Source organism: Lactuca serriola, chromosome 8, assembly GCF_051521515.1.
Source record: "Lactuca serriola cultivar US96UC23 chromosome 8, Lser_US96UC23_V15, whole genome shotgun sequence".
In the NCBI taxonomy this organism is placed as follows: Eukaryota; Viridiplantae; Streptophyta; class Magnoliopsida; order Asterales; family Asteraceae; genus Lactuca; species Lactuca serriola.
The window spans coordinates 37,400,572-37,427,193 of NC_136415.1; the positions used below are offsets into that span (position 1 = coordinate 37,400,572).

At 32.9% G+C, this 26,622-nt stretch overlaps 2 protein-coding genes across 3 annotated transcripts; one reads left to right on the top strand and one right to left on the bottom strand.

The window, feature by feature from the left end:
• Positions 1-1,605: 1,605 nt before the first annotated feature.
• On the bottom strand, positions 1,606-4,789 carry LOC145068705 (alcohol dehydrogenase-like 7). 2 transcript variants are annotated; one of them, XM_079015707.1, is made up of 10 exons: positions 4,634-4,789; positions 4,373-4,509; positions 4,208-4,254; positions 3,693-3,925; positions 3,368-3,450; positions 3,020-3,095; positions 2,742-2,806; positions 2,512-2,607; positions 2,263-2,427; positions 1,606-1,865 (listed from the first exon to the last, which is right to left on the bottom strand). In XM_079015707.1, the coding sequence occupies exons 1-10, from the start codon at positions 4,683-4,685 to the stop codon at positions 1,749-1,751; spliced, it is 1,071 nt and encodes a 356-aa protein (XP_078871833.1). In that variant the 5' UTR covers positions 4,686-4,789; the 3' UTR covers positions 1,606-1,748. The 2 variants fall into 2 exon arrangements, with proteins under 2 accessions (XP_078871833.1, XP_078871832.1); XM_079015706.1 differs by having other exon boundaries at positions 3,693-4,015.
• An 8,428-nt stretch (positions 4,790-13,217) lies between these two features.
• Positions 13,218-13,845, top strand: LOC145071387 (uncharacterized). The gene has a single exon (XM_079018284.1). It carries the CDS (start codon positions 13,300-13,302, stop codon positions 13,624-13,626), a length of 327 nt encoding a protein of 108 aa, XP_078874410.1. The 5' UTR covers positions 13,218-13,299; the 3' UTR covers positions 13,627-13,845.
• The last annotated feature ends 12,777 nt before the right edge of the window (positions 13,846-26,622 follow it).

A 26,622-nucleotide genomic window follows, 5' to 3' on the forward strand; every position in this document is an offset into this window, starting at 1 on the left:
AATTTCTGATTTTTCTAATCCGGTCCAGTAGTTAAAGATCATGATTCTAGCCTTCTAGGTTCGAGATATAGTGTTTCTGATACATGGATTCTGATTTGGGTGAGTTATGTTTTTGTTATTCTAGATTCCTTTCCTTGTTCTCATTCTAATTTCGGAAGTGATTGATGTTCAGTTTTTTTGTTATTTGTTTCAGAAATCAGAATGTTTCTTGTTGGCTGTTGCAGAGAAAGGCTTGTTCCAGTTTTACTTCTCTATTTGAGTTCGAAATTTGTTTAGTTAGGGTTGTTTCAGAAATCATTTGATTTCTTCTTTATCTGATTTCTTCTCAAATTGATTACAGTAAAACAGAGGCGGAAGTCTCACATTCTTCTCTATTTTAGTTCGAAATATGTTTGTTACATGTACATTTTGTCATTTTTTTTCCATTTATTTGTGAATCAATATTATTTGTTGTCATTTATTTTAATGGGTAATATGTTTGTTATTTGGGTATGTTTTATTTGAAGGTTTTATAATTTGATTGTAGAGGACTTTTTTCAAAGACATCCCATGAGTAAAAGAAAGTTGAAGGAGTTGTTTCTGCACACCCCATCACATGTGGATGCAGGAGCACTACTTGGGATCCTGGTGGCTTGAATTTGTTATCATGGTTGCTTCTATGATCTGAATTCTACGTAGATTTGTTTTGTTTAAAAAACAATTCCGTTTGATTTGTGGTGGATTGATTATTTGTGTATAAAACAAGACATAAGTTGTTATGTTATAATCCCAAAAAAGTTGCAATGTTGTTAGTATCTTATTCTTGGGTTAAGGTCATAGAATAGTAACATATCGTGTTTTTTAGAAAAATAATTCATTTGAATTTTTTTTATAAACCCTATCCTCTAATTATCAAGTTTGATGTTGATATCAATTTTATAGACTATGCAGTCAAGTGATTGAAGAATACTAACCGGTTAATAATAGTAACAAAAAATAGATATAATGATCAAGTTTGTAAAGTAAAAGATATTGTTGATTTTTAAAAAAAAATACATGAAAGTATCGTTTTAGGTAATTTTTATAGGTTTTTGTTTCTATGATTTGTTTGATGATAAATTTTATTGCATTTTTTTTATATAAATTTTTTATTTATTCGTTTGGTCCATTAAAGGGCATAAAAATTTTATCTCGCCCCGGGTATCAAAAATCAATGGACAAACCCTGATCGGCACCATTCTAAATCAAACCCGCGGCGTAGCACAATTTTTTTTTTCTAGTTTTGATTAGTATTGGAATTAAGAGTACTCTCCTATATGAATGTGTTAAGCTTATGATGTGAGAGAAAAAACTTTTAAATTAATGGACTTACAATCAAATTCTTTTTTTTTCTGCAACTGTCAATCTAATATACTTCCACGTTATTCTTAATCTTGTCTCAAGTCCCAAAGGCCATATCTTATGGCTCGCTAGGAAAGACCAGCCAATACTCAATAGTAGCACACAGTACACATTTTATTTGAAATTTGCCCATAATGTTTTATTTTTATTTTTTAAACACTATTATCAATTTCATCTCATGTCCCAAAGGCCAAACCTTATGGGTCCCTAGGAAAGATCAGCCAATAGTAGCACACATTACACACTTTATTATTTGAAATTGACTCAGGAATCTGGCACCATTGTCATCATTAACACTAAATAACACAGTCAGATGCCATTCTTATAACTAGTGAAAGAAAACAACGCATTATTGAAATGAAGTGTGATCATTTGTTCATCCAAATTACACACCGTAAGCTCTTCCCTTCGAGTAGCAAGTCAAAAGCCTTGTTTATCTCTTCAAAGTCCACCTCATGTGTTACAAATTCATCAAGTTGTAATTCCTGAATACACCACCATGTTTATATCATTTTCTTATATATACTTTGTTTTTGTTTAATTTTTCATTTTTACTCCTCTCAACTTTTTTTTTTTTAACAACAAACTAATTAATCTACTCCTAATTAAATAACCATCTATGTCTCCGCCAAAACTTGAACCCCAGACCTCTCATATGAGATGGTCACTCCATACCGCTAGGCCATTGGCCCTTTGGTCCCCTCAACTAATTAAATCCCGCAAATTAAAGACCCCTAAATGCAAACACGTATACTATGTTCGAAACGTTCCGTGTCCCAAAACACATGTACATCAATCTAGATTCTAGAATTAATTTGAGAACTTTTTTTTTGTTTGACCTTAAAAATCAACGACAATCTAAAGAGGGTAGATTTTACATACCTTGTCCATATAGCGTTTTCCAAGGATATTTATATCCGTTTTTGGTTTAAGACCTCCAAAAAACGATCCCATCAGAGATTTCCCACTATAAAGTAACTCAAAAGTACTTAATGTCAACATTGAACTTGGGTCATCAAGCCCCACCACAACTGTTTTTCCCCATCCCTAAAAATTACATCATAAAATTAATATACTTGAAAAACTTGTAGTCCAGTGATTGATTTGATATAAAGATAGAATGAAATGGACCTTTCTAGTAGAAGCATAAGCTTCATGCACCAGAGACGTCAAACCAACACACTCAAAACAATAATCCGCACCCCCATCAGTCATTTCAATTATTATCTGCTTCAATCAAGAATTTTACGTTTAAAAATCACATTAAGATCTTATTTCCAAAATGAAACAAAAACTGTATTACTGATTAATTATATCTTTATGATGCAATGAACTCGGAAACATGTGCATGTCTAAGTTACCTCGCTCACAGTTTTGTCCCCGATGTTACGCGAGTTCACAAAATCAGTAACTCCAAATTTCTTTCCTGCCAATAAAAGAATAGGTCAATGTAAAACTGAGTCTACCCAACATAAGTTCCTACCCATAAAATAATAAAATGATGACACGTGGAATCCAGTAATTCTCTTAATCCTAATCCTAATATCTCTTGTTGATATTTGTCTTGATCTAATGAATAGGAAAATAGATAGAAACAAAAGATAAAAAGATATATGAGTTCTTTATTAGTATAATTTACCTATTTCACACTTGTCCTGGTTCACATCAATACCTATGATTCTTTTAGCTCCACATAGTCTCGCTCCCTCAGCAACCTGTAAAAACATCTCTTTGTCGTTATTCTCTCATCAAGATATAAATATATCAAAAAGCATGATATATGTCACATAATCTTGAATCATTCATGATTGTTTTATCAGTTTAGTATAACATACAATATACCGAACTATTACGATTTTCTATGTATATGTGGTTTATTATATAAATATCCAATCACAAGACTAATAATGTAGAAGCTTTTATGGGTAATTAAGGCACCCTAAAAGTATAACAGGATAATCTGGAAATGAATTAAAAAGAATCATACGGCTAACCCAATTGCACCCAGTCCAAATATAACAACCGTTGCTCCAGCTTCCACTTTCGCTGTTCTCCATGCAGCCCCCACCCCTGAAAGCATTTTGTATTTCCCAAATACTATCAAATATAGAATCTACAGATTTATTAATAATAATATGTCATCAACACGTTATCTTTTCTTAAAGTAGCTCGAAAACTTAATGTGATATACTATTATCATTTCCTAACCTGAAAGTTAATGAATTCATAACATTTTGAAGTGGAATCCTAATTTGTTTTCCTTTAAAATGGAAAACCAATAACATTCCAAGAAGAATAGAGAATATATATACCAGTTGAAACTCCACAACTTAAGAGGCAAGCTCGATTTGCTGGGATTGCTGGATCAATTTTAGTTACATGAGCAATGTCAACCACTGTGTACTCACTAAAACTTGAAACATACACGAAGTGGTATAAGGTTTCTCCATTGATGTCTGTGAACCTACTTGTCTCATCTCTCATCCAAGGAGAAATACTGAAAGGAAATTTCGTACACAGGTTGCTTTTCTCGGACAAACAATCCCTACATTCACCACAATCGGATACAAAAGTTGGGATCACAGTGTCTCCTTCAACAACTTCATGTACACCTTCTCCCACACTCTCTACCACCCTTTAGTGAAACAAAATAAAAGGATTATAATCTTCTTATATATATATATATATATATATATATATATATATATATATATATATATATATATATATATATATATATATATATATATATAGCAATAACAAATAAATCATATATAACACACACAAGTCGATATATATCTACAGTACATGGATAAGGAAAGTTTACCCCACTGCTTCATGACCAAGTATTCTGGGGAAAATAGCAGGAGGATCCTTTTAAGAAAAAAAATGGTTAGTTAACTTCAATAAGAACACTTGGAGGCATTAAAATCTGGTAAAACGAATAACGTGTAATTAAGATTTCAAACGCAATGAGATAATGAGTCTCTACCTTGAGTTTCCACAGGGTAATATCACTATGACAAAGAGAAGTGCATATGATTTTGATTCGAACTTCACGAGGATTTGGTGGGGCCACTATCACCTCCTCTATCACCAGCGGTTCCCCGGCTTTCCTAGCAATAGCAGCTGTCGACAACACAGAGCTCCATTAGTTTTATAAAGAAATCAATGAGTTCGACGTATGTTGCATTCATTGCTCCAATTTAAAACCATGAAAATAGGGTTCTGAAACAGAGGTTGACGAACTTACCTCTGCATCGGAGAGGCTTGCCGGCGGTATTGCTGGAGCTTTTTCCGTCCATAATAAACGGCCACCGCTGGGTTGTTTCTTCTCTGAGTCGCAAACACAAATGCCGCAGAGTTTGCCGCTTCGAATTATGTTTTATATTGGTTAGAAGTGTCTAGTCTCCATCCGCGGGAATCAACGATGGCTTGATGGCTTTTAGCGTCAAACTCATAAGCGGGAGCGGCTGCCCCACAAAAAGAAAATTTTAAAAATTAGTTTTTTCAAAAATAATATATTTTAATTATTTTAAAATAATATTTTTTTGACTCTCAAAAATATTTTTTTCACATAAAAAATGGTTTTTCGACGACGCGTTTGTCACGGAGCTTTTAGAACCGTTTATGAGCTTTTAACTTTTAATTTTTGACAAAACGTTTTAGTTTAAATAAAAAACTTTGTTTGGCAGTACGAACGTTTAGCTTTTAGTTTAAACAAAACGCTTCAAATCTAAAAGTTACTTCATTTAGCATTTAACAAAACGCTATTGTGCGTTTGAAATTAATTTCCATAATTACCCTTAAAAATATATTTATATATTTATTTATTTTTAATCAGTTGTCATTTTATGTGATTTTATATATTTCGAAAGTTTCCAGCTACTTTTGTCAAACACTCATATAACAAATAAAAGCTAAGATTCCTGTTACACGTTTTCCGCTACCCGCTACTCACTTCCAGCTATCAGCTATTTTTGCCAAACACGTCATTTGTTTTCTTTTAACAAAATTCTCGAATCAGGACTGCTTGAAAGTCTTTGGGACCGGTAAGGATATATCAAGTAATATTTTAGGAAATTGATAATACAATTGAGATTGACTTAAATATAATAAAAGAAAAATATCTTTTCTAAAAATATACATTGAAAAACTGCTAATTATCTATAAATGAGGTTTTTCTTTCTTATATTCAAAGTTTCAGACTATTGGTTCAGTTTAGAGACAATGAGTCAATCTAAGTTGAATCGAGGTTTAAACCATTTGTTAATTGGATTGAAAATTTCAATCCAGCCCAACCTATTTATCTGAATGAGTTGATATTTTCGATACAACCAAACATTTCAAATAAATGGGTTATCATTAGGTTGATATGTTTATGTATATTTCTCAATCCAGCCTATTAAATAAATAAATTAAACCTGGTTAATACTTAATCCAATTAAAATTAAAAAGTAAATAAAATTACTAAAGATTTTACGTTAGTTCCAAACTTAAATAAAATTTCATAGTACGACAATAATACAATTCCAATTCAGAAATACAAATTAATTATTCAAATAACATTAAATGTTTGTAATTATAAAATGATTTTAGATAATGACTAGCAATGGCGAATCTAAAACCAAAATCAACGTGGTTCCTTATATAAATAAAATAGAAAAAAGTATGAAAATGTAGGTCTTTTGGTAAAATAAGATAGTTCGTTATGTTTTTTTATATAGAATTGTTGTATTAAAAAAGAAAAAAGGTAGGTCCTAGGACCCACCTTCACATAGTGCAGTTACCCCTAATGTTATGGCAAAAAAAAGATAGCATTAAGATTGCATTTTTTTAAAATATAAATAAAAGTAGAACATTATAATTTATAAATCGATACTTATATTAATACATGATTACATTTAAATAATTGTTAAATTAAATATATATTAAAGTTAAATAGGTTGACGAATTAAAAAGTGATTAATAATTTTTATCCAACTCAACCAATTTAATTAAATGGATTTGATGGGTTTACTTATTTAACTTAAACGAGTTGAAAATATCAACCCAATCTGATAATTTTGGGTTGTATTCGGATTATATTCACGGGTTGGGCCGATTATCGCCAAAACTAGTCCGGTTATTATTGGATGCTATTTTATTTGATATATCTAATTATGTCGTTGACAAGAAAATAGAAAGCATATAAGCAAATAAATGGGTTTGGGTTGAGTTTTTCAACCCGCCAACCCGTTTATTAAATGGGTCATATATGGTGTAACGACCGAAAAATTCCAACCAATTTAAACTTTTCAAAGACAACCCAATTTCTTTAAATAATTACAAAAAGGTTTTCAATACAATTTATTTAGAGTATTCTCAGAATCACATCACAACATAAACATGAGGAGCGGTACGATCACGTCTTCGCCTTACCACGGTCTCCTGAAGAACCTGAAAAACATTAAACCACAACTGTAAGTCCGAAAGCTTAGTGAGATATCCCCAAAATACCAACCACATATACCATACACGCATAACATGCCATATATATCCGAACACAGAACAGCCATGCACTTCGGGTCTACTGTGTGACTGGTCCGCCGTACTGGCCAACAGTCCACCTGGTCCACCCTCCGAGTCTAGCCATTTACATCGAGTCTGCAATGTGATTGGTCCGCCCACACCGGGCCTTCAATCCACCTGGTCCACTCTCTGAGTCTACAGTATGACTGGTCCGCCCGCACCGGGCCTTCAGTCGGCCTGGTCTACTCTCCGAGCCTTGGCACGTCTGGTCCGCCCTCTTGGGGCCTACAGCCTATCCGGACCGCTCGCTGGGCCTTCGGGACAAGCGGTCCGCCCTGAGTATCTTGGCTTACAGCACAAAGCAGGACCCGCCTCAACCCAACTCCAATCCAACAACCATGTACACATAAACATACAATCATATAACAATTCACAGTCAACAAACCGATCAAACATATCACATAGCATATCATCATCCTAACCAGGATACCGACCTAACCGGTTACTAGCATAGCATCACCCTATATCTTAGGATACCGACCTCAACCAGGTCTCTAACATATACCATCCTAACTACCAGGATGCAAACATATCAAAGCAGTAACATAACAACAAATACCCGGATCTCAATCCGATAAAGGTCCGGCCTTGGTGCCGTAGACCCGGTTGATATAGTGAGGATAACTCACCTCGAAACTGTCGACTGAACAGATAACCCAAGCTGCTCCGATCACTGATACGATCTTCACCACTGGCCAACCACCAAAACACTGAACTCAAAACAATATCCAACAATTACCAAAATGCCCTTGGAAGTCAACTGGACAACCCTTGGTCAAAGTCAAAGTCAACCCCTGACTGACTCTACTCGCCGAGTCAACCCGATGACTCACCGAGTCCCCATGCTCAGAACTTTCCCCAATCCGCGACTCAACTCGCCGAGTCCAACAACTCTGAGTCCTTTCACACTCGACTCACCGAGTCATCCCTTGACTCACTGATTCACAGCTCAACCAGAAGAAAGGATAGGACCTCACGACCAGACTCGCCGAGTCCAAGGCTATCTTCAACCTACTCGCCGAGTTGTTCTTCCAACTCGCCGAGTTCTAGAACATCTTCAAGCAACTCGCCGAGTACACCCCTGTGACTCGCCGAGTGCCTCTAGATCTCATTCCAAACAGAACCTTCCAGGCCATGCAATTAATCCAAAACATAGATCTAGCCTCCTACAACTCATCCATCACGTAAAGTGGCGAACTTTATGTGAATCCAAAGAGATCTAGGCATTATACACTCTAGGGTTTGGTTTTGGGACAAGATAGCTTCACCAATCACTTATCAACATGGACTTTATGCGATTTTGGACCATCACTACTCCAGATCTGAGGTAGCATCCTCAGATCCATCTTCCAATCCCGAAATGACCCATGAAATCCTCCAAAGACCCCAAAACAACCACCATGGATGACAATAAGGGAAAAAGGGTTCAAGACAGAGGATTCTTACCCCAAAGATGAGCCTAAACTGATGTAGACTTCAGATCCACAAGCCCTCTTGATGCTATCCACGAATTCCTCCAACTTCTCTTCACAAATCCCTTCTTCCAAGCTTCAATCCTCTCAATAATGGAATTTCTCACGATTAGGGTTTTCTCTGGAACTCTCAGGGTAAATAGAGGCTGAAAAGAAGGCATAACATCCTTTAAATAGGGGGCAAACCCCGAAGATTAGGGTTTTCTTCACCCAGCACCAACTCGCCGAGTCCAGCCGCCGACTCGCCGAGTTGGCCACTTAACACGCGACCAAAGTCGCGACGCTACTCGCCGAGTCCACCCATGGACTCGCCGAGTTGCCCTTAAACACTTTGAACCCTGAACTTGCACTCCTGAACTCGGGATGTTACATATGGGTTTCTCAAAAAATAAACGGGTAGACCCGCCAACCCGTTTATATTCTTAATAAAAAAAATTATTTTATTTTTAAATGTATTTATGTATCAAGTATTAATATTTAATAAATACTGCGAGTACATGCGAAGAAATGATGAAAAGGGCTATATTTGCCAGAGAATTGGGAGTTCCTATCGTAATGCATGACTACCTAACAGGGGGATTCACTGCAAATACTAGCTTGGCTCATTATTGCCGAGATAATGGTCTACTTCTTCACATCCACCGCGCAATGCATGCAGTTATTGATAGACAGAAGAATCATGGTATACACTTCCGTGTACTAGCTAAAGCGTTACGTATGTCTGGTGGAGATCATATTCATTCCGGTATCGTAGTAGGTAAACTTAAAGGGGAAAGAGAAATCACTTTGGGCTTTGTTGATTTACTGCGTGATGATTTTATTGAAAAAGATAGAAGTCGCGGTATTTATTTCACCCAAGATTGGGTCTCTCTACCAGGTGTTCTGCCTGTAGCTTCGGGCGGTATTCACGTTTGGCATATGGAATATTATATAATATATACCATTGATTCGTAGACAATTTGACATTTTGACTCGTGGTGGATGGTCTAAGGTCGTAAGTCGTGACCTATAAAGCTAAGTCCGTAACATGTTTCTATGAATGTTTTTAATTTTCATTTGGATGTTTAAGACTTAAATGTCTAAAATTCAGACCCACAAACCCAAATCTGACCCACGAACCCGCCAACCTGTAAACCCGTATAAATAAATGGGTTGGCGGGTTATATATGGGTTTATGTTCCAAATCCACCAACTCGTGACCCGCCAACCCGTGACCTGTATATTTAAATGGGTCGTGTTTGGGTTGGCATATTTTGACCCACCAACCCGTCAACCCGCGACACGTCAACCCGAACACGACACGATTGTCAGGCCTACTAATAATTATAAGTAATGTTTGCATAAATTTTTTAGATAATAATAAAACATAGATTATGATACATGAATAAAATTATTATTAACAAATCACTTTCCTTTCTTTTTGCCACAGGTCTTGTTTTTAACAGGGATTTTTTAATATTCCGGGTCCTTGGATTAGAATGGTATCTAATAACTTATTCATTTAGTTTAACGAATTCAATATCCTATACGTATTTCAATGGAGCAAAGTTGTATATAAAATGCTCATGATAACCGATGAATATCGATAGTAGTCGATCAAAGTTTTTTAGAAGGGCTAGTAGTCAACTAAATTAAACTAAATCTTTTTTTAGTTAACATAACTAGAGATAATTGTCCCTCAAGATAAAGTACTGGCCAATAGGATAGGAGAGTTTCTTTATATCCAATAATTTGACCAATTATGTCTATGATATTTGGGTCCATAGCCACCTTCTTGATCGAGTCCAAAGCCACCGGTACTAAGAAATTTAAAAAGATATTTCCAATATTTGCACATGTCACCATCCATAGTGTAAACCAGAAATGGAAAGGTTTAGAGCAAACAAAACACTATAAAATAATTGGAACATGTGACATGTCTCGTTCACATGGCCACATAAGAGGTTCATTTAAAAAAAAATCTAAAAGTAAATTCAAAGTAAATCATATTCAATGACACCGTAAAAAATCATTTACATAGACAATACATTGCTCAAAAGTATAGTTTCACATAATTTCCAGAAAATAGAAAACATATAAGCAAATTGTTTTTTACAAAATTGACAAAAACTCACAAAAGATCCCATCATGGCCCAATACTATAAGTTAATGCAGAGTTACAAAGACGAGTTAATTACTTGATCTAGGTACCTCAAAATTTCAATTGTATCATCATTAATGTAGATACATTTCTATATTGCAGGTGATGATGAATATAACTAATTCATGGATGTGAGATTGTACAAAAACCTTTGTTTTGATGCTTATTATTTTGTATAAAAGTCAAATAATCTCACATTAGGTCGTCATGATTCAATTTGATGTGATACAAGCTTCCAAATGCATACAATGAGCAACATGTAACAAAATATGATAATATAAATGGGTTTCCTAATAAAAATGCAATGCTATAACTAGGTAGACTTTTCAATTATCTGATGACTTAATCACAAATATAATGGAAATACGGTGGTGTAATAGTATTAAATAAAAGCACGGTCGGTCCAAACATATTTGGGGCCAGGGCGACAATAAAAAAAGAGCCCCATAAAGTCAAAAGTATAATAAAACTTCAAAAATAGGCATATCGATTATAAAAATTAATAATAATATTATCAAAAATACAAAATATAACAACATTTACAAAAACAACTAATTTAAATAAAAATACTTATTCTAGTTCGTTTAAATACAAAATCATTAATGATACTATCAAAATCATTTTATATAATATATCTTTTTTCTTACATAGTATTGCCAAACCAGGAAATTTTATTGTGACATTGATAAGCTTGTGTAATTCTTCAATAACTTGAGTTTTTAAAAACTTCACTTTGCACTTCTCTCTGCAGACAAAAGTTACAAGGTTTGTTAATAAATAACATGTTATATGCAATAAATTTGGAACTTAAAGCATCTAATTATATAATTACTTCCTAAAATCTACAAACATTTTACCATATTGAGTGTAAATGTGAACCTTAAACCACTAAGTTTCACTGTTTCAAGGTGAAAATGACTTTAGAAATCTGATATACAAACGAAATATCATAAACACAAATTAGAAATCAATTCAGAAGCTTCTAATCTATTAAGACTTCAGAAAAAATAAATCAAAAATTAATAGATAAATTAGTTCAGAAGCTTCTAATCTATTCAGAATTTAGAAAAAATAAATCAAAAATTAATACAAAAATCAGAAACTCAAATCAGAAATCAGTACAAAAACTCCTAATCCATTTAGAAATTAGAAACCAGTTAAGAATGTCTGAATAAATTTAGCAAACACAAATCAGAAATCAGTTTGATAACACCTAATCTATTAAGAAATCATAAACACAAATCAGTAAATCAGTTCAAAAAGTCCTAACCAATTAAAAACAATAAACAAAAACAACTCAGGGCAGAAACTCATAATCTGTTCAGAAATCAGAAACAAAAATACCTTACCAGATATGATCTATGCACTCTAAAACTCAGCAAATAAGAAGGCTGAAGGCGAAAATTTTGAGCTTTGAGAGAGTAAGAAGCAGAGATGGTCGAAGGGGAAGGGCAAGAATGGTAGAAAAAAGGATTCTTGAATAGTTGAATTAGTGTTTTGGATATTTTTAGGAATGACAACAAAAGACTAAACGAGAGTGATGATACTTGCTTGGATTAATGTCTGATATCTTTTTTTTTGAACCGACAAATATAATATATAACTACTCCTAAACTAACACCTAAATCCACCTATGTCCACGACGGAACTTGAACCCTCAACCTCAAGGAGGGAGGACATCATCTGATACCGCTAGGCTAGAAGCCCTTTGGTTAATGTCTGATATCTATTCACGAGGGATGGCGCTTCGATTATGGAGTATGACGATTCATTTATTAATTCACAACACCCTAATTCCTTGTCTTTGTGTTCCCACTTTCCAGAATCCAATACGAGGCGCATAGGCCGGTTTTTTTTTTTTATTTTAGTGGGCTAATTTCATATTTTGCTAAATTGGGCCCTTAAGAAAGATATACATAATTTTTTTTTAACTATATACACCATATAACCCAAGATTTTGAGCCCCTTAAAGTCGTGGGCCCTGGGCGGTCGCCTGGATCGCCCACCGTCAGGACCGGGGCCTGAATAAAAGTAGGATGTTATAATAAAGTAATAAACATACAAAAATACATTACTGTTTCTAGGTACATGAGAAAAGTATAGAGATAGAAGGGAGCCAAGTTTATACATGTTTGTCACAAAGTCGTTAAGCAAGCATTATGGTCTTTGGTTGTAATAAAAGGTAAGTTATGACATGCTACTGAAAATACATTGCAACAAGTAGATTTCTCAAAGTAAACCGAAGAAGGGGAGCTTCCATAATGGACTTAAGTGTTTCAAGTAATAAAAGAATTGATTATAAACACACTTTTGACCTAATACATGATAACTTTCGGACCATCATCTTTTTTTTTGGTTCTTGAAATGAACAACTTTTCTAACTGATGGAGAAAAGAGAGAAGTGAAAGAGAGAACACTAGGACATATGCTTTAAATTTGTAAAATGAAACATAGCTCATTAATGGACGATTTTACCCTCATATGTTATGTGAGAGACTTTAAATGACAACTTTTTAACACTGTTTGCCGGAGGGATATTTTTATATAATATCAAAAAATTACAAAGACCAAATTTGTTTATTTTCTTGAAGTTGTACAATATGTGGCTATTTCAAGATATCACATAAACCATTTTTGTAATTTTGTTTTTAAGTAATTATTTCGGATACCCTTGGTTGGGAAGAGCCGAAGTGGGTCGTTATTCAACATTATTCCCAAAACTCAAAACATACAGCCATGGCACCGTCGAGCTCCTCTGCCGCCTCTACAGGTATTCCGACGCCAAAACAATCACTTGGTTTTGTAGCCACTGCACTCAAAAGAAAAGACAGTTTCATCCAGTTCTTCGCCATGACTGGAATCTTGCTGCTAAGCATGCGATCGGTAAGTCAAAAATACCGAATCCAAGAACTCCAAGACGATACCAACGCCTTGCAGGAAGAGAAAAATTCAATCTCCGATCGAATCAATCACATCAAAAGCAGCCTCCTTGCTGAAGCCGCCCTCGATACCACCGGCGCCTTCGCCGCCAGGCTCCGCATTCTCTTTGGCGACAACAATTGATATGTGAGTCGAAAATTTTAGGGCTTCTAATCTACTCGCTGCTTAATCTTAATTTTGTAGTGTATCAGAATCTGTTACATATAGGGATTTAAGGATTATGCTTTGATACTACAACAAAGGTCTGAAATTTTCAATTTTGATAATAATTTCGGCTGTGATCCTTGTGGTCGGATTTACTGCTACTTATAAAACCTTAAAATGATATTTTTTTTATCTGCATATTCTATTTCTTGAATTACCTATTTAGCTAAAAAGGATACATTATTACATTTAGACTTCACTTTTCAATCATAGCGATTTCCACATATAAATCTTATACAGCTTGAAGAAAGTTGTTGATAGTTTGATACAAGCTATGAAGTTTCATTTGCTAGTGTTTATTGAGTTTCTTAGATATTTAGGCATTGACTGTGTTCTAGAACTATAACTTGAGAACCTTAAAGTTTAATGAGGCTATAGACTAGAAATTGTGATTCTTGAAAGTTGATTTGCAATGAATATCAGTAATTTAGTACATTTTCATAAGTAAGAGATTAAATGTGACACACCTTTAGATCATTGCCTCTTTAGTAGATACAAGAATTGGGTTGAATTTATAATCAAGCACCCAATGTGGACTTCTTAACGTATAGAACAAACATTTCATCAAGAACTTAAGTAATTGCTTTAATAATTGTGGAGAATGGAGATTCGTTTGCTTGCTTCTTCTGTTCTTCACATAAAGAGGTTTGTTTAGGTTGTGTATCCATGACGTTATGGTTTAATAACATGTGTGCAACCAATCCGAATTTCAGTAGTGCACTTATGGGTTGTTTCATTTGGACTTAATAAACTTAATGGGTTAAGAACTTAATCTTGACACATAATGCATGGGCATTCTTTCTGACTTAATGTGGACAAAATGACTTAATGGGTTAAGCCAAGAAATTTGGCTTAATGCGTTGCTGTTGAGAAACTAATGGTGCGTTTGGTTGTGGAAAATTTTTCAGTTTTCTAGGAAAATTTTCCAAGAAAAACGGAAATTTTTAAAACGCGTTTGGTTCGTTCAGTTTTCCAAAGTTTTATAAGAAAATGAAAATTTTCAGTTTTCCAAATTGTATGTAAATTAGAAAAGTGATTTTTACAGTTTTCCAAAGTTTTCAAAAATTTTAAAATGGAAAATGAAAACTCCACCCGTTACAACCAAACACGTTTTCATCGTTTTCATTGAAAATTGAAAATGAAAACTCAACTCTATTTTCTGAAAACATTTTATAGAAAATGAAAACAGTTTTCCACAACCAAACGCACCCTAAACGATTATGTTCTTTTTTTTTTGTTTTTTTTTTTTTAATCCCAACTCATCTCAAGTTGAAATGGTCATTTAGTATAATTTAGATAGTTTATTCGGTCTAGAAAAAAAAACTTTATGTATACAACACTTCATCCGAACATCATTGCTTATTCAACCACTTTACCGACAAGAGAAAAAAAATCCCCTAACCATCTTTATTTTTTAACAGAAAAAATATATAGATATTAGCAAGCAACTAGAAACGAGCGAAAAAACTAAAAAGTGATAACCATAGTTGGGCTTTATAATCAATACACCCAATTGATTTTAAGTTTGTGATTCTTATAAACAAACCAATGTCAAGATCAGGATCTTGTTCGTAAGATCCTATAATCATATCTATAAAAACCTTGTCGGATCACAATAGAGATGATTTTATATGTAAGATCGCAAACAAGATCGTAGGATTGTAAGATCATAAGATCCAATCTGATCCTACCATTCAATGAAAATTGCCAAATTTTGATTAGGTTTTTATTATTTTTACCAATTTACTGGTTGACTTTGTCTCCTTACCGAATGCTTAATCGAGATTAGCCTCATTCTTGTACTGTTTTTTGAACCGTAAATGACCAAGAACCATAATTTTTTTTCCTTTTACATTTAACCCTCATCAATGGTGGAATTTGAGATTTAGTTTTGACTTGTTATTAATTTATTCTTTCAATGGTTCAAGCTCAACAATAAAGGTGAACATTTTTCATGTTTCTTTTCTTTTACCGTTTAAGCCTTTTTTGTATGATCGAGAGAAATTCAGATTTTATTTGAGTTTCAAAAGTTGAAATTGTGATCCGTTTCCTACTTATAGTTAAAAAAAATAACATGAAGGTTGTGAGTTGTTATTTTTGTATGATAAATAGTTAGTATTAATATTTTTTAGCTATTTAACCATGTCATTAACCATGACCATTTACTTTTCCTTTTTGAGTTATTTAACCATGATATACGGAAAAAAGTTTTATATATAATCAGTTACATTTTTATGTAATGTTTTGTGGGATCTTAGGATCTTAATCCCGATCTTGCAAACCTAAAAACGATCTTATGTAGGATCCCGATCTTGATAACCGTGAATAGGGCTGCAAATGAGCCTAGCCGAGCTCGAGCCTGACCAGGCTCGGCTCGTTTAAATATTTATAGGCTCGAGCTCGAGCTCGACTCGTTTCGAGCCTTGTGGTACAAAGTTCGAGATCGGCTCGTTAAGAATTGTACGGGTTCGGGCTCGGTTTGGGCTCGGCTCGTATATGGTATACTCTAATTTCCTAAAATGGTATTTATTAAATTATTATTTATTTTAATATATAAAAATAAAATAATTTTTTTATTATATATATGTATGCTCGTTTAGGCTCGCGAGCCTAATCGAGCCAAGTAACAGAGGCTCGAGCTCGAGCTCGTTTAATAAACAAACCTAATATTAAGCTCGAGCTCGGCTCGGGCTTGTTTAAAATCGATCTCGAGTTGAGCTTTTAACGATTCGATCTCGAGTAGCTTGGCTCGTTTGCACCCCTAACCGTGAGACAAACCACTTAAAAGAAGCCGAAACTATATAATCAAATATAGAATCTCTATGATACTTCTTCGACCCAAACACCAAAGCATTACGAAACTCCAAAAGATTCATAAAGAAGTCGTAATGGCCACATCCATAATGTCACACCAACAACCAATTCGCACCCAAACACGAGGCGCTGCCTCATAAGGAATAAATAAATTGGCCACACTCTTCTTGGAACAAATATGGCATAAAAATTAATCCAAGTATGCAAGTATGCACCCCTATTTAGGGGTGAGCATGATTAGGTTTTTGGCTAAAACCACAACGAAAACCTTATAGATCTGCTTTTAGCTTGTTAAAACTAAACGGTTTGGTTTTTGTGTTTGGTGTGGTTTGCAATTTTAGCCATGGTTTGGTTTATAAACCGCAACAGGTATAGGGCGATTTTAAAACTGCAAAACCGACGGACTATATTTGTATTTTTTGGGGCGATTTTAAAACTGCAAAACGGTTTTGTGGCGAATTAAGGGCTAAAATGCTAAAAAACGTTGAAGTTACGGGAAAAGAACACATTTCAAAAGACTAAAAAAAACAGTAATATTATAATGGCCAAGTTAGATATTTTGAAAGTCTTGCAACTAAATATTTAATAAATCTTTGTGAATATCTCAACATAATGACCAAAACATATTGTTATTATAAAAATTAATGGTTTTTTTTTCATAACTTATTTTAGTCTGAAAAAAAAAAGAAACATAAAAGAAGTAATATATTTTATAGATATTAAATAGGTAATATATATTATATAATAATTATTTAGAAGATTATACACTGATTTTCACAACATAAAAAACCACTTCATTGTTTATTTTATTCGGGAAACTAAAATATTTATCTTGTCTTTGAAACAAATCTATTTCATCTAGTATAATAGTTTCAAGTTTCCAACTCACATCCAAGTCCCACAACTATTAGTCCGGGTGCTATGAAAGCTCCTTCGAACCAACAAATTGGCTCAAAGCCATGAAACTGGGTAACCAAATCAAAAACAAAAGTTTTTATCACCTCCCACTGTCGTTTCAAAAAGCTAAAGACAAAGCACATATGTGCCCAAGGCCTTTTCACTGCCAGAAGATTAACTTGTACATTATTTGGGACATCTTTTTGTTGAGGAAATAATGGAATGGAAACGACCAAGAATGAAAGTAATTATAAGAACTTTGTATCTCTAATCAAAACCTAACGTATTAAATATTAATGAAAAATTTCTTATTTACAAAAAGATAACACCCTAATATGACTAAGGAATCAACGAAAATTATATAAATTAAAGGAAATAAAAATCAATTCAAAATTAAAGGGAATAAGCCCCAAATTCCCTTAAATTTGTAACTCAAGTTTAGCCCAAAATATCCAAAAATGTAAAAGCCAACGTAGACCTTGTCAAACGGGCCAACAAGCCCGATTAGTAACGTAATGACTCGTATAGAAACAAGAAAGAGAGTGATCAAAGAAAATAAGAATTTTTTTTTAATGGCTAACAAACACTTTCTAAATTAATTTTATTCCTAAATTACATATTTATTCTTAAAGCCTCAACCATTTAAGAAAGTGATACCTTTGTAAAGACTTGATATAGCTAAACCAAAGATAAGTTTCTAGAGCTTTTAAGGATGAAAAGGAAGAAATTTTTCATTGCATTTTTTAGTAAACTTTAAAAATGGCCCATGTAGCATGCTATTTTCATTGGTTTCTATAAAATAAAAATTAAATAAAAGTTATTTTTATTTTTTATTATTTATTTATTTTGCAAAATAACATCCTTTAGGTAGAGTTTCGTTGTGATTTTGATCATTATCATTGTTATTTTGTCCTGTTAAATCATTGTAAAAAGAAAATGGTATTATTGTTATTTTATTAATATTCATCATTAATTGTCCTCCATTCATCAATTCAAAGTTCAAACAGACATCATCCTTCTATTCACACCTCCATTTAATAGTTCCACTGCAATCATTACTAAATTAAAAAGTCCAACAATAATAATATTAATGAAGGACAAAATGGTCATTCTACAACGATTTAACGGACCAAAAATGTTCCAAATTTTGCCATAAGGACTTGTTTTTCTTCTCAACAAATAAAACATACAACACAGACCATTTTGACAGTTTACTCTTTTCATTTTTAAATCTTTTATAACAGTATAGAGAAAAATACGACATTTCATAACGACAAAATTTTAAAATTTTATTTTACAGTAGTTTGTATATTATAAATATATACAATTACTAACTTCTCATAACTAAAAGTACATCTCCTAAGGCACAATGTACAAGTACTATAATGCATAAAATACAACTTTAATCCCTCAATTTTGTATAGTCCATAATTTGCAACCCCTTTATTTTATTAATTTTATTTTCGATCCCATTAGTTTTAAAAATATCACTTTAATCCATTTACATTCAACATTGTAAATAGTTATTTTTGTCCGTCACTTGCAACCCCTCTATTTTTTAAAATGATAGTTTTTATCCTTTTATTTTTTAAAATATCATTTTCACCTCCTCCACCTTAAACTTTGTAAATTGTCACTTTTACCTCTTCGTTTTCTAAATTTTCATGTTTATACACCCTCCACCTTCTACTTTATAAAATATCACTTATTCGTTTTCTAGACTTTAGTTTTTATTTCACTTTCACCCCCTCCACATTCAACTTTGTAAAATATCACTTTTACCTTTTCGTTTTCTAAACTTTGTAAAATACATTTTTCACCCCTCTATTTTTAAAGTATTACTTTGACTCCTCAACTTTAGACTTTATAAAATGTCACTGCTTAAATGACGGGTTCAATTACTTCTATAATACACAACAAAAATATATAAAAACCCACGGCAAAGCACGGGTTCAATTACTAGTTCCTTATAATTATCATATTTTACACTTATAATTATCATATTTTACACCATAGTAACAAAATTAAAGTGCATTGGTTTCCTTCTCTTTCCTTAATACATAAAATTTCATTTAATTTGTCTTTCTTTATTTTCTTTCAAAGTTGACAACAAAAAATATATATCATAACTTTCATTTTATTATTTATTTCTGTCTCTAAAAGAACTCAATAACTCAATGATAAATTTTTCTGTTCAATGTGTTCCCACAGGCCACAATGCAACAAATTGACAGTGTTTCTTACTTGTTACAAGCCCACTAGTGTTGAGGATGTTGCTTTGCTTGCAAGGGGATGATAATATTATTATGGTTAACATGGACTACTTTTGATATGTACAAGCTTTTTTAGTTTTGTCGACGTACTCTAAAGAGTATGTAAGATTGTATTGTAAAACAAGTCATGACTCATGAGAATATAATTCTTTCTTAATATAGTTCTTTTTTAATTATTCTCTCACTAAAACCTTAAATCAAGTATTCCACTAAAGTCGATGACAACTTGCAATTTTGAATCTTGACCTTCACTTCACGTTTGATTATCAGGGTGATTTTTTTTTATTTTTTTTTAAATAAATCTCTCCCTCATTTACAAGATGTATGATAATTTTTATTTTAGTTATTAGCACTTGAAGAGTTAAACTCAACACTTCTAAGCAGTGCTCGCAGTTCAGTTATTTGTTTATAAAAAGATTTTAAACATTTTATCAGAATCATCGAACTTTATAGTTCTCTTAAGGGAAAATGCTAGAAAAACGCTCTTTAGTGTGTAAATAATAAATTTATACATGTAAATAATAAATTTAACAGTAAAAATATTATTATTATTTTTTTCATTTATAACGCTTTTTAACGTGCGAGTTCATAAATTTAGTTAAATTCAGCATCAAAGCTTATGCTTTGTAATTTGCATATTATTCCCAACAATTACAATGTACTTTGATTTGTTTATTAATTTTAAAAGTTATAATTTGTGTTTTTCTAAGAAATTTTATTTTCATTGCAAAGAAATTGAAAAGTTGGCCTTCTGATAATAATATATAGATATATAGCAAAATTATCTGCGGTATTCTGATATCAATTATCAAATAGTTTGCTGCCACTAGTTTATAAACTTATTAATTCCAAGTATTTAATGGCATGCCAATTTAATTTTTATCAGTTTCGAAGAGAATTATAGTGATGTTTTATATCGAATTAGACAGATATTCATGTGTTAGGTGCTTGTTAATTTATGTAACAAAAATTATGATAAATTGAAAATGATTAAGTTATTGATTTAACTATAAAATAATAATTGTTACACTAAATTGATTATCATAATATTTAATAACATCAACCCATGACTTGCACATTAATAAAATTAAATATAAATATTTTGCTAGAGGCGTCTGTTTTTTTTGATAATATTAAGTTGTTCAAAAAATATATTGATTTTGTGTTACTTTAACTATTCTTATGAACAATTAATTTAAAAATGACTTATTTGATTATTTTTTAAATTTGATCATGACGTTATTTGAAATATTAACAAATTGTTTGTAAAATTATATATCTTCAAATAGATGTCCATTCATATTTATATTTAAATATTAAATTCTTTTAGCTATTTTAAAAAACTAGCATTCGATTATTTTTTAATTTTATTGAATATTTTGATTTAGGTTTTGGATTAAACATCATATTTAAATTAACAAATTAAATATATTATACTAATAATTTAAAAAGTTAACCTTAAAAATAATAATAATAATTTATAATAACAAACTTCAATTAATAAATTAAATATATAAGATGGAAAATTGAAAGATTAAAATGTTTCAAATAGATATGATGAAAGAAAAAAATATATATAATATAGTTAGATTAATAACGATTGATCATTTACTAAAAGGATGTATACACTACAAAGCTTTATTACTTTTTATATGTTATCTAGATCTTTTACCTTCTTATTAAACACTAGTTTATAACCCGTGGGGACCACGATTACAAAATTAAAATTGGTAATATAAATCAGAAAATTAAGTTGTTGAAATAAACATATATTATTAAAAAATAAGGAATTATAAAAGAAAAATATAAACATAATAAATTTAACCAAATTTGGTAAATATCTTTTAATCGGGAGATACGTGTGGTGGCTAATATTGACATATCTTAATATATTTTGTTACCATATAAGAATTTATAAGTATTTATGAATATGAGTTGTAAAATGAAATTGAAATTAAAGAACCAAAACAATGACACATGACGTATATTGATTTAATAGTTTGACATATGGCGGAATGAGATTAAATATATTCATTTATTAGATAGGGAGATTTTACAGAAAACATACCCTGATAAACTTGTACATTTGAACATAATCGGTTAACAAGCTTAAAAATGAATGCACGATATCTAACGTAATTAAAAAGGATAAATATAGTGATATTATGATACATTTGGCATGTAAATGAATAAGAAAAAAGAAAGTATAAAAATATTTAACGAAAAAAAAGAGACAAAGAGGGTGGTATTCCGTGAGGTAAATAATAATAAAGATTGGTTATTTTTAGATGGAGATGACGAGAGTCATGTGCTCGGCTCCTTGCCTTCCAACTCCCATCACGTGAAAGGAATTATACAACCCTTCGCAACGCTACATGTCCTTTCAACTCATGCCCATAGATATACAAACATACATGCTTTAAATATTCAGAAGTATTTAGAAGTGGCTAATTTCAAACATGTACATCATATTACCAAAGCCAACTTACTTCAATTTGCAATATAATTTGCCAATTTAAGAAATAGATAACACAATTTAAAAATTACGTTTAATAACAATATATTTACTTTTATATATAAACATTTAACCACTGTTGTAAAAATCCCGACTAGGTCCTGATTTATCTTCGATTAATCCCTAGGCGCTACTCGACCGATTAGAGGGAGCCTAACGATTAATCTCTGCATACATAATGAGTGAAACATTACAAAATGATGAAATTTTAACATTTTGAAGAAGTTTTATCTCAATGGAAACTATTTGATGCATGATTGGTGTTGTATTAATCATATTAACCTACTAGTTGTGAGACTCGTATGTTATACGGGTTGGATAAAACAAAAAAATTAAATATAAAGGTTTAAACAAAAATTTATTTAAATTTAAAATTTAAAATTTGAATTTAAAAGGAAACATATTCAATAGTATATGAGTTGTAATATTGTAATTTAATGGTTATTTTCAATTAAGGCAACTATTAATTGAGGTGTAAATATATGTGTTACTTAAGAAAAGATAAACATTGAGAAAATGACAAATGGAAAAAACATTTATTCAAAATTACCAAAAAATGACATGTGTCCAAGTTAATGAGAGAGTGACATGTGGCAAATTTTTTTCATTTATTAAGGAGAAAATTTTGTTATCATATTAGTGGTATTTATGAACTTTGATTTGATATTAGTCATATTTAATTTTTTTAAATTTAACATATTAGCAATTAATGGTACCCGATTAATCCCTCGATTAATCTCCGTCTAGACGATTAATCATTTTACCCCAGTCCACCGACTAACTAACGTTAAGCGTTTTTTGCAACCTTGCATTTAACAAATGGCTTACGTTTTATAACTAAAATAGATTCTTTAACGTGGAAATTTAAACTTGGTGTTATGGGGACGGTTTTAAATGTTCTGATCCATGTCGCGGGCAACGTCATTAATTTATGTAGGCTTAGGCCTGTCAAATCGGGCCGTCGTGTCGTGTTTTTGTCTGACACGACACGACACGATAAGGTTTTTTGTAACACGAACACGACACGACACGATGTCGTGTTTTTTTTCACTAACACGAAAACGAATCAATTAAAAAACGACAACACGACACGACACGACAAAGATAATATTACATAACTATTATTTTTTTTAATTCATATTTAATCATATATAACACGATAAAAACGACAAACACGAAAATACGACAAATACATGCTCAATCGTGTCAATTTCGTGTGGATTTGTAAACACGAACACGACACGACACGACATCGTGTTTTATAAACTTGACACGAACACGACACGAAAACGAATTCGAATTTTGATTTCGTCCCGATTTCGTTTCGTGTCGTGTATTTTTGTCGTGTCGTGTCATAAATTGACACCCCTATGTAGGCTTGATTGCTGACGTGGAGAACATGCTTTTAATCATTTAAAATAATAATAATAATAAACTAATGGCAACAATTTGCAAAACTGGCATCATCTTGGACGTGGGCGAACTCCCCTTCACTCGTCACCTTGATCTTTTGGTTTGTGTCTAGTAAATATCAAAGTAGCTTAAGTTGATGCAGGTGTAACACCAATCTAATGGAAGACATTGTTGTCTTTGGTGATACTTGATGGCTGATGCTTTAATACAAATAAGTGTGTGAGAAACTTAAGCATAACATTGATGAAGAAGATTTGTTCATTCAGGTGTGTTTATTTTTTACGAGGGAACATGGTTTTGACATTTTTCTATATATGCAAAATAAGACGTGGACCAAATATGTTTTTCACATCTTTAATCTTCATAATTATTTTTTAGTCTTCATAAAAAAAATTGTGTTGGTGTTGGTGGCGACGACGATGATGACATGGGTGTTGGTGGTTGTGGAGGTAGAGGTAGAAGTACTGAGAGATGCAGAGACAAATGTGGGGGTGGTAGTGTTGGGGGTGTTTGCAAAAGTGGCGAAGGCGGAGGAAGTTGAGGTGGTGATGGCGGTAGTTGTGTCATTGGTGGCAAGAAATATCACATTAGAGTTAAAATTTAGAAAACAATCTTTTTTCAAATGTTTTTTTTGCTTGTAGACATAAGAGATCAAAAAGACTTTTTATTAAAAAAAAAAAGCAAACAATATCTCAATAACGGACCCATACCAAAATGTCAGATAGCACACATAAAAGTTGCACATCGGAAAATTATACTATGCTGAAATATTCTAATTTTTTTTACTTTACCCAAAATTTTGAGGTGTAACACGAACTCCCTTTGCAACTAGTTAGGTCTACCCATACGTTCACCTTCTAGCATGTTTACTTCGCGGCTCACATTGGTTGAGATATCATTGGATTGCTAAGTGATATTAGATTATTTAGTTTTTTTTTTTTTTGAGAAATTAAATATCATTCTATTTTTCTTCTTAATTATCTTCCTATTCATTTGAAATGATATCAAATGTACTAACCATAGAAATAACATACGAGATAAACATGGTCTGGGCTATCTGCCGTAGGAACCTCCACACGGTCTTCACTAACCATAAAAATAACATACGAGCTAAACATGTAAACATACTAGGAAGCCGTGGAAACCCTCCAAGGACTTACTCCAATTCTCCAAATGCCATAGGAACCCCCTCATTGTCTTAATCTACTGCCACAGAACCCCCCCCCCCCCCCCCCCCCCGGGGACTTCCATACAAATGTCCAACCGACATATCACATAATCAACTAACAATCCATATATCATGGGTCGACCTTGGTGTCTTGGACCCATTGGTATGGTGAGAAGACTCACCTCTGTCTGCTGAATCCGAAAGCTGCTCTCTTAACAATTTGTAACCACCCGTGTTGAACAATAATACCATTAATCCAAGGTTAGAGTTGAACATAATCCAATTAAAGAACCCAAGCCCCAAGTCCTTTCACAATGGACCAAAAGTCTTCCTTTGCTAATGGTCCCAAAGTCCATGTCCAAACAGATTAAGCACTTTTTCCATTAAGTGCTTATTACTTGATGTTCCAATGTCCAATCTTTAGATCTGAGTTTATTAAGACGTCCTAAGGCATCAAGTTAGCAACTTTATGTCTTTGCATGTTCCATATGCTCCCAACAACCCATTAAGACCTTTCCAAGAGTCTTAATCCATGCATGAGGTCAAAACACCAATCAATACTCCATTTTTATGCTATGAATGGACCAAAGGACTTCAGATTTATCCTCCGTAAGCTCTAGAGTTGCTCAAACTCTCAAGAGGTGGTCCGAGAACACATAAAGGGACTAAAGAGAAAACCCTAGCTCTAGAAATGAAAATGATGACCAATGTGAGAGCTTTTTAACTCCTCAAGATTCATAAGCTGCTCAAAATGTAAGATCTAAAATCTCTTCTACGTTCAAGCTTGTTTCATCCTTTTCCTTATAACTAACACACTAAAAGGATGGTGTTTAATCACTGACAAGCTCAAGAACACACACTCTAATGATTTTAGGGTTTTCAGGGACGTTTGAGGGTGAAGGAGACCAGTTAGGGTGAGGCTCAAATGAGATAAGGATGCTTATACAGGTCTTAAGTCCGGAAATTAGGGTTTGAACATTCGCCACGTACCCCCCATGTACGTGCTGACCCCCCGCGATCATCCATGCATGGTACGCTAAGCGTACTTAAGGGACCATTATGCAATATTTATAATTTCAAGGGTTCCAAAGGTAATACCTGATTTGGAGTGTTAGAATCCCTCTTTTGTTCAATGAAGAAAAAGTAGGGATGCGACCAGGACAAGCCCTCCAGACAAAGTAAGTAACTTTGGAAGGCACAAGGAAAATCCTAGTAAGGTTGTAAACCGACATCGAAACCTTAGAATTGATGGGATTGCACATATCCTTGACATAGAAATTGCCATCTCCTGAAATATTAAATTTCCAAGTGTCATGTTCAATGAATAACACGACATCGAAGATCGGCCCCTCAAGGTTGTTAAGTTCTGTCATCTCCAACTTGTCTAAATTAACCTTCTTCCACGCCCAAGATGGTTGATTACTACCCAGTCTTTCAGAAACAAAACAAGATTTCCGTTTATCCAAGTCAAATAACATTGGGAATTTCACGGCCAAAGCCCCATGACCTGTCCAGTTATCATACCAAAACAAGGTATTGGATCCATTGCCTAAGCAGAAATCAAATAGGGAAAAAAATATTGATATCCTGTTTTTCCAAATCGTTAGTCAGAGATGCGATATCGAACCAAACACCTTTCAGTGTTTTTTTGCCTAACAAAATCATAGGTTTCCGGAACCGGTTATGAGTGCAACAATTTACCCGACTCCAAAGAGCCTCCGGTTGAGTTTTGTATCTCCATATCCATTTAATAAGGAGAGCTCTATTCATGACCAACAAAGAACCGATACCAAGCCCACCGTTCTTCTTGGAATTAAGAACAATATAATAGATTG